Source organism: Salmo salar, chromosome 06, assembly GCF_965601325.2.
Source record: "Salmo salar chromosome 06, fSalSal1, whole genome shotgun sequence".
NCBI lineage: Eukaryota > Metazoa > Chordata > Actinopteri > Salmoniformes > Salmonidae > Salmo > Salmo salar.
Window position 1 is genome coordinate 71,661,974 of NC_138296.1, and position 18,626 is coordinate 71,680,599.

Here is an 18,626-nt window from a genome sequence, read left to right on the forward strand (position 1 = left end):
TTACTTTCATTTATAACTTTATTCTTAAAAATGTATGGTGTGATCACAGAGTCAAAGCAAAGTAGCAGTTACTGAAGTTCATAACAGAAATAAAGCCTGGGAAATATACAACACATGAAATAATACATTTTATTTTATTCACACCAACTGACAGTTGTAACTCGTGATTGCCATAGAGTTGATTGGAATTTGTTTCAGTGCAGCTCATACAAACAAAAACAGTATTATAAAATACAAAACATCCATAAAAGCATTCATATTTGATGATGTGGAAGGCCTCTGTACATACTAGTGCTAACCTGAAGAGTATTGTCCTCACTAAAGTGCCTGTGAAAGGAAGCTACTAGCCTATTAAGACGCAGCCACAGTGTGTGTCCTCAAGGTGAGGTGTTGAAGGTGCCCCCCGGGGGTCGGTGGGAAACGAAGGGGGAGAAGTACTCGCGGGCAAACATGAAGACGTTGCTTGGTTTTCGTAGTAAAAGGAACGGCAAGAAGTCGGCCATCGTGGCGCGAAGCACCGGGTGCTGCCACAGGTACGAGGAATTCTCCGCCTTCAACTCCTCCTGTAACACACACGTCAGGTCATGTTGGAAACTTAGGGGTTAGTGGTTTAAGAGTAAGGGGCTAAGGTGAGAGTAGGAGGTAATGGAAGGGAGTAGGGAACTATTAAATATGTCAGCTTTCTGTCCAGAAACTTGGGAGTGCTGCTGCATTTCCTCCTCCCACACCAGAGGCTTTTTCTCAAACACTAGCTCATCATCCCTCACTTCTGACACACAGACATGTAAATAGGGGAACATTCCTAATAGTGTGTGTGTGTGTACACACACCTGTATACATTTGGGGCGCGAGCAGCAGGCGCCTCATGTTGATGGGAGAGCCCACCTGCACTAGGCTGGCCAGGTGCCTAAACATGAACAGGATATGACATCACACAGGGAGAAAGATGACAGGAGCAGTGTCCTGTATGTCCTGGGTTTCTCTGGTGTAGGACTTCGTGCCAACTGCTGATGTAAAAAAAGAAAGAAAAAAAGACCAGTAGCAGTGCCAATACTGTAAAGTGGCTGGGATGTCCTCCACTGAGTCCACCGTCTTCTCCACCCCAAACACATCCACCGTCTTCTGTCTGCTGTCTGCACTCCAGCTCCCTCTGGCCACACATTAACCACGCAACATGGTTAATACACGGTCAAATCAGACATAACCTCATACCCAGGCAGTTGCGCACTGCGCATATAAACCTGGGATACTAACCATTCTAAGGTGACCTTACATGGAGTGACCATAGAATTCCATGTGACCTACTGAGTAAAGTATTTGTCATCACCACTTTAGCGAATCCTACAACTGCTAGGTGTGGCTCTGTGCTTGTGGTGTGCTAGTGTACGGGGAAGGTGTTGTGGGAGATGAGTACTTTGTAGATAAAGGCGATTAACCCGATGAATACGCGGTGGGAGAATATATTGGCTAACGAAGGCCAAGTTTGATGTGTTGGCCCACCAGACTCGTCGTGCATTTGGGCGGTAGTGTCTGGGAACGAGATTAAACGAGGCAACAGTAAACCTGTTGTCCACCACGAATTTAAATGGAATTGACCCCAACCCTGACTTACACATTCACATACAGCACCAGTCAAAAGTTGACACACCTACTCATTCTAGGGTTTCTTTATTTTTACTATTTTCTTCATTGTAGAATAATAGTGAAGACATCAAAACTATGAAATAACATATGGAATCATGTAGAAACCAAAAAAAGTGTTAAACAAAACTAAAAATGAGATTCTTCAAAGTAGCCACTTTGCCTCCTTGATGATAGCTTTGCACACTCTTGGCATTCTCTCGGCATTCTCTCATGTAGATGAAGGGACATGTTTTCCGGGACATTCTTCCTCAGAGGAAGCTACAGAGACAACACAGTCTGCCTCCATCAAAACTATGAAATAACATATGGAATCATGTAGAAACCAAGTCTTGTACGACTAACCTTGTGGTGACACATAATTCAGTCCCATTCAAAATCCTATTTTCCCTAACTCTAACCCTTACTGTTACCTTAACCCTAACCCTAACCCTAACCGTAACATTCATTCTAACCTTAACCCTAAACCCTGTAGAAATAGCATTCGACCTTGTGGGGACTAACAAAAAGTCCCCAGTCCCCAGTTGTTCATTTACTATTATAGTATATTATAGTATAGTTAAACACGTCCACACACACACACACACACACACACACACACACAGGTTAGTGCTTTCAGATACATACCCTCTAACAGAGCACATCGGGAAACACACACTCTGCCCCCTTTACCTCACGCAAAGACACACACCTCCTTACCTCACAGTTCCATGTCTATGAATATTCTTCTTCTATACTGAACATGTGTTGGATGTGAGGGACTATATCCAACGTCTCTATGGAGAATGAAGATTCTACACACAGAGAGTCAAAGGTAAATTCAGTTTAGTTAATCACACACTGTCCCTCTCTAGAAAAACATAGGGAAATATCTCATTATACTCTAGTATATACAGAGCAATACCATGCAAGGCAGGGAAGGGCAGCAGTGTTGTGCCTGCCTATATGTGTAGTGTCACTGTCAACACCGCCAGCTTCAATCGCACCCAGTGGTGCAGGTGTAGTGGTGGCCATGCATATGCCCACCTACTGCTCTAAGGATATAGAGTATACTCACATTCACTCACTAATTACCATTGAGCATAATATAATGATTTAATGTGAACAATCCATTTGAATTCCTTTCATCTCTGCCATTATTAACCTCTCTTGGGTAGGGGGCAGTATTTTCACATCCGGATGAAAAGCGTGCCCAAAGTAAACTGCCTGTTACTCAGGCCCAGAAGCTAGGGTATGCATATAATTGGTAGATTTGGATAGAAAACACTCTAACGTTTCTAAAACTGTTAAAATTATGTCTGTGAGTATAACAGAACTGATATGGCAGGCGAAAACCCGAGGACAAACCATCCCCCCCAAAAGAATTCAGCCTACCACTAATTTCAATGGCTGTCACTTTTATTATAAAGCCAAGTCCTCCCAGACTGCAGTTCCTAGGGCTTCCACTAGATGTCAATCTTTAGAAAGAGTTTCAGGCTGGTTTTTGGAAAAATAGGTGGCTCCCATTTTGGCTGTAGTGTTTCCAAGCGCGTGGAAGAGAGTGTGTTCTTTGGTATTTTTCTCCGGTAAAGACAATAACGATTCTCCGTCTTAAATTGTATTGTTTATTTACGTATTAGGGTACCTAAGGTTTGATTATAAACGTTGTTTGACTTATTTGGAAAAGTTTATTAGTAATGTTTGGGATTCATTTTGTATGCATTTTGATGGAGGGAAACTGGGTGGATTATTGACTGAAGCGCGCCAGCTAAACTGAGTTTTTATGGAAATAAAGAAGGACATTATCGAACGAAAGGACCATTTGTGATGTAACTGGGACCTTTTGGAGTGCCAACAGAAGATCATCAAAGATATGGCGATATAAAAAATCGCCTTTTCTGTCTTTCGTGTCGCACCTGCCTGTTTGAAATATGTTTTTCATGTGTTTGTATGCGGGGCGCTGTCCTCAGATAATCGCATGGTGTGCTTTCGCCGTAAAGCCTTTTTGAAATCTGACACAGCGGCTGGATTAACAAGAAGTTAAGCTTTTTTTGATGTATTACACTTGTGATTTTATGAAAGTAAAATATTTATAATACTGTAGTTTGAATTTCAAGCTCTGCAATTTCACCGGATGTTGGCCAGGTGGGACGCTACCGTCCCACCTGCCCATAAGATGTTTTTAAGTGGAGGGAAGGACCAGCTATATCTAGCTACCTACACCATATAGACAATTGCTGATAATAAATTCATACTCACCTGATGGCAGAGAAAGGGTGATGGTCAAAACTTGGTATGTAAAGCCGTGTTAGCTGGAGCTGGCTAACCTTGAACGATTATTGGACAGTGTACACACAGACACACACACAGACACACACTTGTTTGATATGATAGCTATCTAGCTTTAGCTCGATGCTTCGTGGGTTAATGTAAGCTCCCTGTCTTGTCTGTCAGTAAAGCTACCAAGCATTGAAGGAAGGCAGCTAGCTAACTAACGTTACTTGTTGTTGGCCCATATTATAACTAACCTGGAGAAAGCTAGCTAGCTGGAGCGATAGTCAGGTAAGTATGTTAGAGCCTTCAGTAAGCGAAATGTAAATATCGCTCTATATCGGTCAGCTACATTGGGGACCAGGGTGGTATCCTTTTGATACGCCTATAGGGCCTGGGTACACCAATGCTCTGAGAGAGAAGGGGGAATACTGACTGAAGCATGCATTGATGACAGTTTTACAATCTCCATCAGAGGCCCAGGCTTTTGGCATGGATGGTAAAGCTCTCATTTCTGGACTGCAACATTGTAAGATTGTGCCCTCCACAGCACTTGAAATATATTGATTGGTAGGTTACACTATATTTATATACTTCAAATACTGACTGAGACAACTTTGCTATTTGTCTCTGTACTCAATAAACGGTGAAACACTATTTGTGATGGTGTTATTTGTTGGAATGTATATGTATGAAACGTACATTATGGAAAACATGTCTCACACTCAGTCATAATTAGTAGAATAATGAATGGATTGGCAAGATTTTGGCACTGTAAACTTTTAGAAGTTACTAGGATTCACCTAAATACAGTGAGTGTACAAAACATTATGAACACCTACTCTTTCCATGACAGACTGACCAGGTAAATCCAAGTGAAAGCTATGATCCCTTATTGATGTCACTTGTTAAATCCACTTCAAATCAGTGTAGATGAAGGAGAGGAGACAGGTTAAAGAAGGAATTTTAATCCTTGAGACAATTGAGACATGGATTGTGTGTGCGCCATTCTGATGGTGAATGGGCAAGAAAATATTTAAGTGCCTTTGAACGGGGTATGGCAGTTGGTGCCAGGCGCAATGGTTTGTGTCAAGAACTGCAATGCTGCTGGGTTTTGATTTAGAACCATGGAGTTACCGCAAGTCAGCACAAAGACAACAGGAGCACTGCCTCCGCTTTTCCAGCAGCATTTACACTAGAACATTTACACATCCTCAAATCAACAAGGCGATATATAATTAGTTTACTAGCTCACTAACTGTTGTCCAAACCAGTTGTTAAATGTTTATGTTTTTAATGTTATTTTATTGAATATCCAAAACATACAATAGACTTGCAGTGAAGCCGCTCAACAACTACATCATACCAGTCATCCAACAGACTCCTATTCAGAGCGACACACAGAAGCATCCAGGGTCAATGTCCTGCTCAAGGGCACGTTGACAGATCTATCACCAAGCCAAAAATTGTTAACCCGAACCTTCCAAGCTCCCCCCACAGTTCCCCAAAGCTGTCCCTCAATCATTCGAGACCCCTCCCAGCCCCCCAAAGAAGAAAAATAAAAAATACAATTAATTCCATTCCCCACCCCCAAGAACCCCCCAATGCACCAACAACCAAGAGAATGAACTAAAGAGAAAAAAGGAATGACAGATGAAAACAGCAAACAACAATGCAAAAAAAAAAGACATTTAAAACAAACGACATCAAGGACAACTCATCATCATAACAGCATTGCCAACTGTATATGTTTGTGTGCATGTCTGGCACTATTACATGTATGTGTGTGTTCTTGTTTGCGTTTATTTGAGAGTGTGTGTATATGCATGTGTACAAACACCTGCACAGCATCAGCCTCAGGCAAACCGGCATTAGTTGTGAAAACACTGCCCCTCAGTGTCATTCAAACATACTTTTTATGATGTTTTATTTTTACAAAAAAAAAAAGTTTATTTGACCATCACTCTACTTCCCGCACAGCAACTCCACTCCCACTTGTCTCCAATTCCACATCCCAACCCTCAGCTTCCCTTAGCCCATCCCATCTATCTCTGCTGGCCACCCACTTCGGGTTTCTAATCAACACATTTCTTTCAACTATGCTGTGATGGTTAACGTACAATTTCAATCTATCTAATCGAATCCACAGATTGTGAGTTGAAGAAAAATACTTTTACTAAGAGTACTAGTATATTTGCAATTGACGGACCCGGTCTCTCCAGATCTCCTAACAGCACTATTTCTAGGGTCAATTTTAGATCAATGCTATGCATTTTCAGCCATTCCTGAACCTGAGACCAGAAACAGGCTACCTGTGGGCAATACCAAAATAAATAGTCTATTGATTCTGTATCCTCACAAAAAAATCTGCAGAGCTTCAATGATTTTATACCCCAAATATTCAACATTTTGTTGGTGGCAAGAATTCTATATAATAATTTTAGCTGAAAAGCACGAAGTCTTGAATCTTGCGTTGTTTTATATATCAACTCATACACCCTGTGGAACCGGAACATCAAAAATCTCTTCCTAACTATTTAGCAATCTGTATGGCACATTTGTCTTCATCCTGGTCCTCAAATGAAACTGGTATACTTTCCTATTTATGATATTTTTATTCCTCCGCCAGTTTTGATCCTTTATATTGGGCAGACAGACCAGTTCCCTACCTCCTCCCGCTGCCACCTGACTCCTCCATTTTTGGGGCAATGCTGTAATCAATTGGTTGTACTCTTGGATTGAGCAGACCTTCCCGTACAATTCTGATAACTCCATGAAGGACATAACGAGGTCTCTACCATTCCAATTTACAATATAATTTAAGAACAAAATACCCTTTTCTTTCCCATAAATACAGGTATTTTATCAACCAGCACATTTGAGTTCAGCCATAATATTTGTTATATCCTTTCAGGGGGATGAAATTGAAATTGTAACTAGCTCTGCAATGCATGTTTGAAAAAGATAGATACTTTGAAAAAAGTATAATTTTCAATTAATCGAAAATGAGACATGGCAATCTGCACAAAGGCAAAAAGGCCATTTTTAAACAATGGATGAGCTTTTCTTAGTAATCTACTTGAGAACCATTTAGGGTTCAAATAAAACTTTTGAATAAGTGAAGCTTTTAGAGAGAGGTTTAGTGCTTTTATATTTAATAATCTCAACCCACCCAATTCATATTCATTATATAGATAGGCACGTTTTATTTTGTCTGGTTTAGCAGCGCAGATAAAGCTACATATGTTTTGCTCAAATGATTTGAAAAACGGAATAGGCAGGACCATATGTAAGTGAATAAACTGTGATATGACTAAAGAGTTAAATCAGGGCAATTTTTCCATAAATAGACTGGTATTTACCTCTCCATGGTTGAAATTCATTGTGGGGAGCTTATTTATATATTTTGTGATATGAATACCGAGTATGTCTACTTCACCATCAGCCCATTTTATAGGTAAACTGCAGGGTAATGTAATGTTTTGTAAAAGATCCAATATGTAATATTGTACACTTATCATAATTAGGTTTTAGTCCAGAGAGTACAGAAAAGTTATCTAGATCTTCAATGACACATTGCAGGGATCTAGCTTGCGGAATTAATATAAAACTTGATTCATCGGCATACGGACACTTTTGTTTTTAAGCCTTGGATTTCTAATCCTCTAATGTTGTTATTGGATCTGATTTTAATAGCTAGCATTTAGATGGCCATAACGAATAGATATGGTGACAGCGGACACCCTTGTTTAACTCCTCTTGACAATTCAAAACTCTTTGAGAAGTAGACGTTATTTACTATTTTACACCTGGGGTTAGTATACATTATTTTTACCCATTTTTTAAGAGAATTACCGAAATTGAAAAAATCCAGGCATTTATAAAAAATAAAAAAAACAGTTGTTAGACATCTTTGCCTAAGCTTTGTATGTTTTTTGTTGTTGTTATCCCTAGTTTTGCTTAGCCCTGTTAATTTTTTCAATATCCAACATGTATTTTATAGTAACGGTTGTATATCAATTACACCTACTGTAGTTGAAAAAAGCTTGTCCAGTTTTCTAATTGTTGTTTACTGGTTTCACTTCTGTATTTCATCACTAGGTGGAAACATTGACCAGAGCACACCACACCGAGTACCAACCTGAATGGTCTACCACATTCTCTCATTAGCACCACCAACTGAAGAGTGTTTTCTCCCTAATTGTCTTCCCCATGCCCTATATGAACTTGTCCATTCCCTTTGTGATTATTTTGAAGGCCAAAATGTCAATCTTTTAAACTTGTCTAATAAAACTACGCATTTGTAATGGTGAGTGAGCTTTGTGCCTTTTCCTGTCCAATGATGTCTACACATTTTTAGATTGCACCTCTACTCACGTTGTTTGAGCACATTCTACTTCTTTCTAAGAATTGAAGGTGCCAACAAATGTTAGTCACCATAATGTTTTACTGTCATTAAAAAAAAAAAAAAATCAGCTCCTTCCTCAACAGGGATCGATCAACTTCAAGTTTAAAGGCTTCGGCCCACCAACTACCAGTACAGCCTGGGGACTGGCCACTCCTCTGAGAGTGAGCCTAGTTCAGCTAGGTTCCTCCCTTGTAGGGAGTTTTTCCTTAGCCTCGTACTATGATTCCGGATCTCACAAGCTTACATAAATATGTTTTGCTAGACAGCAGAACGAGAGCGCGGCGGTCTCTTGGATCAGGCTAGTTTTTCCTGGCCACGTTGCTTGTGTAGCACATGGGGATGTGTGAAACTTAATCCTCAGCCTGAAGTGTTGCTACTTGTTCTGCTGAATTTTTCAGTGGTGCCGACTGATAAGATGCTTCAGGAGGGCGGTCAGGTGGGGGCAAGGCAGAGGGTCCTGGGTTTCGATCCTCATTATGCGCTGATTCAGGAGGAAGCGGTACTTGCTAAGCAAGCAGCATGACGTCCATTACAAATAGTACCGTGACCCGGACCTGCAGTTGAACTCAGCACAACGCTGGGTTCAATGTAGTGGAAGTTGGGGGGGGGGGGGGGGGGGGGGTGAATGTAGCACATGGGGATGTGTGAAACTTACTCCTGGGTTCGAGCCTCGTGTGAGCAGAATCAGGAGGAAATGGTACTTGCTAAGCAATCAGCCTTATGTCAGTTACACTTGCTCCTTGGGGTTTTAGGCTGGGTATCTTTCAAGCACTTTGTGACAACTGCTGATGTAAAAAACGCTTTATAAAATAAATGTTATTGACTAAAAGCTAGCCTATGCCTCCTCCTCACTGGTTCTATTATCCAGTAGTAAACATTGCTACACATTTTTATTTAATGTGATCACCTCCCCAGATGTGAATTCTGTGCACCCAGTTCCTTTAGGGAAAGGGGATATGTAGTCAGTTGCACAACTGAATGCATTGAACTGTCTTAAATGTCTTCCACATTTAACCCAACCCTTCTGAAGAGAGGTGCGGCGGACTGCCTTAATTGACATCCAGGGTTAACTGCCTTGCTCAAGGGCAGAATTTTTACACCTTGCCGACTCAGAGATTCAAACCAGCAACCTTTCGGCTACTGGCCAAATGCTCTTAACCACTAGGCTACCAAGAAGAAATGGTCAGAAAGTGACTTTTTGGACCTGAATGCCAAAATATTCAAGAGATAAAGGTGTTCAAAGTTGACCTATTTTGCCTACCCCACCTTACCATGAGACATCCATGTCTTCATCACTGGAGAAGATAAACAGTTGAGATTGATATAATGTGAAAGCTTACAAACAGGGTTGTCAAACTATTTAATAAATTGATCAAGTATGAGCACCTTTATCTCCTGAATGTTTGGCATTCAGATCCAAAAAGTCACTTTCTGACCATTTCTTCCATGGGCAAACATGTATGAAAAGTTTTGTTAAAATCAAAAGAGATGCTGTCAAAAAGTGATTGAATTCGAATGGATTTACTCCAATGTTAGCTAGTTACTGGCTAGCTAGGATGGAACAAAAGGGGGGAAGGGTCATTTAAAACTCAGACGCAGTTGAACTTGTTATGTCAACACATCTGTCAGTGCTGCTGCAAAATGCAACAGAAGAGACATGACAAATGGGAGTTGTATACAGTATATACATTTTTTAAATATTTGGTTTATGAACAGTCTGGCAGTAAATATATATATTTTTTATGAAATTGTCCAAAATTAACTAGCTAGCTAGCCTTGATTAAACAGTAATGACAATTCCCTTTTAGCTCGCTAGCTAAATTATAAAAGCATTTTGTATATATTGATGCTGTTACAATAACCAAACAAAAGGCTATTTTATATGGAAATCAAGATGACTGTCCGGGACCTTTAACCTACCTGGTATTTTGTCAACCTGAGTCGATAAACTGGGTTGGTGCAGTCAACTCTAGTGGCCCTATCCTTAAAGGTCTAATGCCACTGTTTTTATCTCAATATTAAATCAGTTAAGTACCTTACTGTGATTGTCTTCAATTATTATTTTATTTTTCTAGTACTGTCTGGGAGTGTTCTGATCGGAAAGGGGAAAACTGAACATTAGCTATTATTGGCAGAGAGGTTTGGCCAAAAATCCATCTCACCAAAACAGGCTGAAATTTCAGGGGGTCTTTTCAAACAGCTCTTACACTAAAATGGCATTATCATAATTTTCACAATTACACAGTATTATTCCAACCTCATAGTGTGGAAATATATAAAACACAGGAAAATCCAATTTACGACTGCACTGGGCCTTTAACTTGTATAAATCACAGTATTCATTATGAAGTGAACTGATCAGGTTTATTAATTATTTAGTGAACTTCAGAGTAAAAAAATAAATGGAGCAGATGTCTTAATATACAAATGTATTGATATTCTTTGATAGACTATACTATGTTTTCATAATTGTGAGTTTAGGACCCTAAATAGCTAAACTTATCCATTAAAAAAGTATGGGTTTAGCACTTTTCGCTAAATTCTCCCATTTTCACATCTCTGACCCCGCAGACAGGCTGCACCTCATTCAGAGAGCCCGCTCCCACTGATGCATGTAAGCACCAGATAATGATCTGGGTCCACTCCACTGACCAGGGTCCTGCGCAATAAATCCTCCTGCAGGAAATGTACATTTTACACTAATTGAAGACACATTATGTGTACCTGTATATGAAAGTGTGTTCTGCAACTATACTGAACAAAAATATAAACACAACATGTATTGGTCCCATGTTTCATGAGCTGAAATCAATGATCCCAGACATGTTCCATCCGCACAAAAAGCTTGTTCATTTCTCTATCATAAGCTTCCTCCAATGTCGTTTTAGAGAATTTGGCAGTACGTCCAACCAGCCTCACAACCGCAAACCACTTGTAACCACGCCAACCCAGGACCTCCACATCCGGCTTTGTTACTTGCGGGATCGTCTGAGACCTGACACAAGGACAGCTAATGAAACTGAGGAGTATTTCTGTCTGTAATAAAGCCCTTTTGTTGGGAAAGACTCGTTCTGATTGGCTGGGCCTGGTTCCCCAGTGGGTGTGCCTGGCTCCCAAGTGGGTGAGCCTATGCACTGCCAGGGCCACCCATGGCTGTGCCCCTGCTCAGTCATGTGAAATCCATTGATTAGTGCCTAATGAATTTATTTTAATTGACTGATTTCCTTATATGAACTGTAACTCAGTAAAATTGTTGAAATTGTTGCATGTTGCGTCTATATATTTGTTCAGTATATACTGTATGTCACTGTGTGTGTATATCCTACTGTATCTGCTCTGAGTGTGTCAAAATTTGCACTCACTGTGGCGAACCTCATTGTGCCTGGTGTGAACTTGTGTGCCATGCAGTCAGTGATCTCACTTGTCGGGGCGAGGACATGGAGGTGGAGGTGAGGTACAGAGATATATGGAGGTCTGTGGAACCCCATCCTGTAGATGGACAGACAAGATCACTGAACCTACCAGACCAGCGACATACAAATACAAGCATGAACATACATGTTGACGTGATCGGTCTCTCTTTCACACTTACACAAACACGTGCAAACACAGGATACTTTATACCTGATGTCATTTGGATTGGTAATGCCATTTTCCTGCAACACAGCCCTCCCCATCTCAGCCATCCTCTCAACTGCCACATAAACCAATAAATAATCAATGAATATTCAACTGTGTATATGCATATCAAAAATGAACAGTATTTCATGTAACATTAGTTATTGGATTAATCATTCCTCACCTAGCTTTACGTGCTCCTTAACGAGAGAGAAGCAGCTCACTATATGTTTTTTTGGCACAACCAGGTAGTGATGTGGGGCAGCGGGGTTAATGTCCTGAAAGCAGACTAGTTCAGAATCCTGTAAAGAAGATTAACAAAAGAAATGGAGACCTTCAATGGAGTAGGAAGAAGTTACCACTAAACACTGTTCTAAATTTTGGGTCAGGTTTCCGGTAATAGCTTTTGCCCCTCCCAAAAGAATAAAAACCAATAAATAAAATTGGTGCCGGTGAATTGTCAGCGAGAAGAAAAAAAAATCCAATGTAAAATAATGCTTTTTTGCCTCTTCATTGATGTAAATATTAGTCAATATAAATATATTTGACCGGTCATGCTTATTGGTCTACAGGTTAATTTGCATAATTTAGGGGAATTCAATTGGCGCGTGTGTATTTTTGTTAGTCGTTATGCATCTTATTTATCACACGCGCACAGCATACAGATAGAGCCTACTTTGAGCACAAGAGCTGCTGCTATATCTCCTCAAAAAGCGTATCTGTTGCTTCTGGATTGAAACATATTCTTTTATAAGCCTAATCTTTGCGCAACAATTCTAAATGCAATCGTGTATTAAAACAGTCTTGATGGCCACGATTAAAAATAAGTACTATTTTTATTTCTCAAATGGTAATTGAAGCGCACCTCCCATTCGCCAAGTGCACAGGCAACGGTAGGCAGGCATCAGCGCATCACACACCACTTTGCAATGAACAGAAGGCAGTATGCATTTATAAAACATATGGGCCTACATAACTGTTGAAATCTGAACGTTTTACATCATATGATGAGGCATGTCTTACCTGCATCAAAGTAGCCTAGCCAAAATCTGACCATAGAAACGTGGAGGAAATTATTTTATAAAGACTTCCATATGGCATTAAAACCAGAAGCCTATTTCTCTCATGTTCTATTGGTTTTCAACTTTCTTTCACTGTCCAGTAGCCAAAGGCACAATCCTAGTCATATTAGCAAACCATGGTAGTTTTTGAATCTTTAAATCTCCGCTCTTTCTAACAGATATTTTCATCTCTGTCACATGAAACCGCTTGCATGTGCAGTGCACTTTTCACAATGGTGTTTTCCTGCTAATTGCATTATGGAACGAACATTCGTGCATAGCCTACTGCCTTGTGTGCATTGCTGTGCTTATAATGTGAAGAAATAATATACACATTTTAAGCTAAACGTTCTGGGGGGGGGGGGGGGGGTAGCCTAGGCCTACAGGTTGTATGAATTTGGGATCTATCGTCCCACACTGTCCCAGAGTCTGCTTGGATTTGGAAAAGGCCATTTATTTCTTGCACAAAACGACAAGTTGATCAATAGAATAGGTCAACTTTTCTACAATGGGGGATAGTAGATTGACATAGCATAGTGATTTTGCTGTTCATTACTCTTGTTGGCTGAGGAAAAGTCAATGTAGACAGTTATTCTAACATAGGCTGTGCATGGGTTTCAAGTTTGGGGAAGCTAATTTTCACCATAAAAATGTACCTTCGTAATAAAGCATTCCATGCATCCTCACATTTTCAGACTTATGTAAAATAGCCTATTATTCCTAATGTGATGACTAGATTGGATAATCAGAATTTAGGTTAATAATATAACTCAATCACTGTTTGCAAAAAAATATTGTTCAATGCAGGGTGTAGTGGCGTAGAGTAGGCCTAGGCTATATCACAGGAAAACACATTTCATGCAATTCTATTACATTTTATATGACTAGAAACATTAGCAGAATATTTTTTTAATGCAACAAAAATTACAGGGTAGTCTACTCTGGGCCTATTAAAAGGGGAGACGCAAATACAATATGAAAATATTGTCCAAAAAACAAACAAAAGTGGCACTGACTGACCCAATGATAAAGACAATCAATATGCACACTCAACGGGGATATGGCAGATGTTCTCCGCGGGTGCCAATACGATAGGCTACTTTTTGCTCAATTAAGTTGAGAATTTTTATAATTAAAAGACAGATTGGAGTCTTTTCATTGTCTTCTAGCTACAGCAATAGCCTTCTCGCTTTCCAAACGTTTTTCCCGTGATTGTATTTTTAAATATTGAGATGAGCCTGGCTGGGTCTCTCTGCTTTTCACTGACAGTCACAACTTAACAATAATCTATTTGGTATTTGCCGTGCGCTTTGCACAAATTTCCCCTTCCGACTGTAGAAGCAATCAGATTTAAAACAATCCACAGTAATAAAAAAAAAAGCTAATGATCATCATTACTACAAATCATGCTTTCTGGTGTATTAGCCTATTTTGAATGATTGTATTTATTTCTTTATAGACTAGAGGTCGATCAATTAATCGGCATGGCCAAATAATTAGGGCCGATTTCAAGTTTTCATAACAAATCGGTAATTTTTGGACGCCAATTATGGCCGATTACATTGCATTCCACGATGAAACTGCGTGGCAGGCTGACCACCTGTTACGCGAGTGCAGCAAGGAGCCAAGGTAAGTTTCTAACTAGCATTAAACTTATCTTATAAAAAACAATCAATCTTCACATAATCACTAGTTAACCTAGTAATATCATCAACTAGAAGTTGCCCGATTATGATTTTCAACGCCGATACCGATTATTGGAGGGCCAAAAAAAGCCGCTGCCGATTAATCAGACGATTATTTTTTTGTTTTTTTGTAATAATGACAATTACAACAATACTGAATGAACACTTATTTTAACTTAATATAATACATCAATAAAATCAATTTAGTCTCAAATAAATAATGAAACATGTTCAATTTGGTTTAAATAATGCAAAACAAAGCTTTGGAGAAGAAAGTAAAAGTGCAATATGTGCCATGTAAGAAAGCTAATGTTTAAGTTCCTTGCTCAGAACATGGGAACATATGAAAGCTAGTGGTTCCTTATAACATGAGTCTTCAATATTCCCAGGTAAGAAGTTTTAGGTTGTAGTTATTATAGGACTATTTCTCTCTATACGATTTGTATTTCATATACCTTTGACTATTGGATGTTCTTATAAGCACTTTAGTATTGCCAGTGTAACAGTATAGCTTCCGTCCCTCTCCTCGCTCCTACCTGGGCTTGAACCAGGAACACATCGACAACAGCCACCCTCAAAGCAGCGTTACCCATGCAGAGGAAGGGAAACAACTACTCCAAGTCTCAGAGCAAGTGACGTTTGAAACGCTATTAGCGTGCACCCGGCTAACTAGCTAGCCATTTCACATCGGTTACACCAGCCTAATCTTTGGAGTTGATAGGCTTGAAGGGGTGGGTATAATTTGTGGAACGTTCCAACAGGAATCTGTTCCAAAAAACGTAAAGTAAAAGGTTGCCAACCAACAACGCATACAAAGTAGCAACGCATACAAACCTAGCTAACTAGCTGCCAAATAGGCATCAACTCACCACGTAGCTTATTCTTAATGTTTGTCCATAGGCAAACAGAGTGAGGACAGACATTTTTAGGAATAAACGTGATGAGTGAAAAACGCAATGAAATAGACCACTCCCTACCCGGTATCTTATTCTGCCGCTATACAACTTTGTATGCATTGTTTTTTGGAAACCTTGTTATTTACGAAGTTTTTGGAATAGATTCCTGTTGGAACGTTCCACAAATTATACCCACCCAGGTTGAAGTCATAAACAGCGCAATGCTTGAAGCACAGCGAAGGGCTGTTTGAATGAATGCTTACGAGCCTGCTGCTGCCTACCACCGCTCAGTCAGACTGCTCTATCAAATCATAGACTTAATTATAATATAATAAACACACAGAAATATGAGCCTTAGGTCATTAATATGGTCGAATCCGGAAACCATCATCTCGAAAACAAACGTTTTTTTTCTTTCAGTGACATACGGAACCATTCCGTATTTTATCTAACGGGTGGCTAAGTCTAAATATTCCTGTTAGGCATTGATGTTTAGGTACATTGGTGCAACGACAGTACTTTTTTCGCAAATGCGCTTGTTAAATCAACACCCGTTTGTCGAAGTAGGCTGTGATTCAATGAAAATTAACAGGCACCGCATCGATTATATGCAACGCAGGACACGTTAGATAAACTAGTAATATCACCAACCATGTGTAGTTAACTAGTGATTATGTTAAGATTGATAGTTTTTTTATAAGTCTAATGCTAGCTAGCAGCTTCTTGCTGCCCTGGCGTAACAGGTAGTCAGCCTGTTAATCCTTGTGGAGTGCAATGTAAGGCAGGTGGTTAGAGCGTTGGACTGGTAACCGAAGGTTGCAAAAACGAATCCCCCCTGAACAAGGCAGTTAACCCCCGTTTCTAGGCCGTCATTGTAAATAAGAATGTGTTCTTAATCTGACTTGCCTAGTTAAATAAGGTGTAAAAAAAATGATAATATAAAAAAATTATATATATATATATAAATAAAAAAACATTTTTTAATTTTTTTAAAAATCGGTGGCCAAAAATACCGATTACCGATTGTTATGAAAACTTGAAATCGGCCCTAATTAAATCGGCCATTCCGATTAATCGGTCGACCTCTATCTTCAACCAAGTGTAGTTAACTAGCTTGTCCTGCATTGCATATAAATCAATGCGGTGCCTGTAAATTTATCATCAAATCACAGCCTTCTTCGCCAAACGGGATGATTTAACAAAAGTGCATTCGCGAAAAAAGCACAACCGCTGCACGAATGTACCAAACCAATAAACATCAATGCCTTTCTTAAAATCAATACACAAGTATATTTTTTAAACCTGCATATTTAGTTAAAAGAAATTCATGTTAGCAGGCAATACTAACTAGGGAAATCGTGTCACTTCTCTTGCGTTCATTGCACGCAGAGTCAGGGTATATGCAACAGTTTGGGCCGCCTGGCTCGTTGCAAACTAATTTGCCAGAATTTTATGTAATTATGACATAACACTGAAGGTTGTGCAATGTAACAGCAATATTTAGACTTAGGGTTGCCACCCGTTCGATAAAATACGGAACGGTTCCGTATTCATCGAAATAATATACGTTTGGTTTTCTAAATGATCGTTTCCGGATTTGACCATATTAATGACCAAAGGCTCGTATTTCTGTGTTTATTATATTATAATTAAGTCTATGATTTGATATTTGATAGAGCAGTCTGACTGAGCGATGGTAGGTGGCAGCAGGCTCGTAAGCATTCATTCAAACTTTACTGCGTTCGCCAGCAACTCTTAGTGCTGTGCTTCAAGCATTGCTGTTTATGACTTCAGGGCCTATCAACTCCTGAGATTAAGCTGGCAATACTAAAGTGCCTCTTAGAACATCCAATAGTCAAAAGGCATATGAAATACAAATGGTAGACAGGAATTATGACGCGTCGACTATTTCTCTACAATAACTACAATCTAAAACTTCTTAACTGGGAATATTGAAGAACTGGGAATATTGAACCACCAGCTTTCATATGTTCTCATGTTCTGATCAAGGAACTTAAATGTTAGCTTTTTTAATGGCACATATTGCACTTTTACTTTCTTCTCCAACACTGTTCTTTCATTATTTAAACCAAATTGAGCATGTTTCATTATTTATTTGAGACTAAACAGATTTTATTTATGTATTATATTAAAATAAGTGTTCATTGTTCATTCAGTATTGTTGTAATGGTCATTATTACAAATAAATAAATAAATAAATAAATACATACAGTTGAAGTCGGAAGTTTACATACAGTTAGGTTGGAATCATTAAAACTTGTTTTTCAACCAATCCACAAATTTCTTGTTAACAAACTATAGTTTTGGCAAGTCGGTTAATACATCGACTTTGTGCATGACACAAATCATTTTTCCAACAATTGTTTACAGACAGATTATTTAACTTATAATTCACTGTATCACAATTCCAGTGGGTCAGAAGTTTACATACACTAAGTTGACTGTGCCTTTAAACAGCTTGGAAAATTCCAGAAAAGGATGTCATGGCTTTAGAAGCTTGTGATAGGCTAATTGACATCATTTGAGTCAATTGGAGGTGTACCTGTGGATGTATTTCAAGGCCTACCTTCAAACTCAGTGCCTCTTTGCTTGACATCATGGGAAAATCAAAAGAAATCAGCCAAGACCTCAGAAAAAGAAATGTAGACCTCCACAAGTCTGGTTCATCCTTGGGAGCAATTTCCAAATGCCTGAAGGTACCACGTTCATCTGTACAAGCAATACTACGCAAGTATAAACACCATGAGACCACGCAGCCGTCATACCGCTCAGGAAGGAGACGCGTTCTGTCTCCTAGAGATGAACGTACTTTGGTGCGAAAAGTGAATAAAATCTATCCCAGAAGAACAGCAAAGGACCTTGTGAAGATGCTGGAGGAAACAGGCACAAAAGTATCTATAGCCACAGTAAAACGAGTCCTATATTGACATAACCTGAAAGGCCGCTCAGCAAGGAAGAAGCCACTGCTCCAAAACCGCCATAAAAAACCCAGACTACGGTTTGCAACTGCACATGGGGACAAAGATCGGGGTGGCAGCATCATGTT

General features: G+C 39.5%; 1 protein-coding gene across 2 annotated transcripts in view; it reads right to left on the reverse strand.

Annotated features, from left to right (window-relative positions):
* LOC100286579 (histidine triad nucleotide binding protein 3) overlaps positions 1-18,626 on the reverse strand; it is a 21,272-nt gene continuing 2,646 nt past the window's right edge. Inside the window, exons 2-6 of one of the 2 annotated variants that reach the window (XM_082976049.1) lie at positions 12,102-12,219; positions 11,924-11,993; positions 11,662-11,788; positions 831-10,975; positions 1-563 (exon numbers count right to left, since the gene is read on the reverse strand). In XM_082976049.1, coding sequence (XP_082832175.1) covers positions 10,883-10,975; positions 11,662-11,788; positions 11,924-11,993; positions 12,102-12,219 — 408 coding nt within the window. In that variant the 3' untranslated portion in view covers positions 1-563; positions 831-10,882. Of the gene's footprint in view, positions 564-830; positions 10,976-11,661; positions 11,789-11,923; positions 11,994-12,101; positions 12,220-18,626 lie in introns of those variants that run through there. The other variant, NM_001146518.1, reaches the window with a different exon arrangement.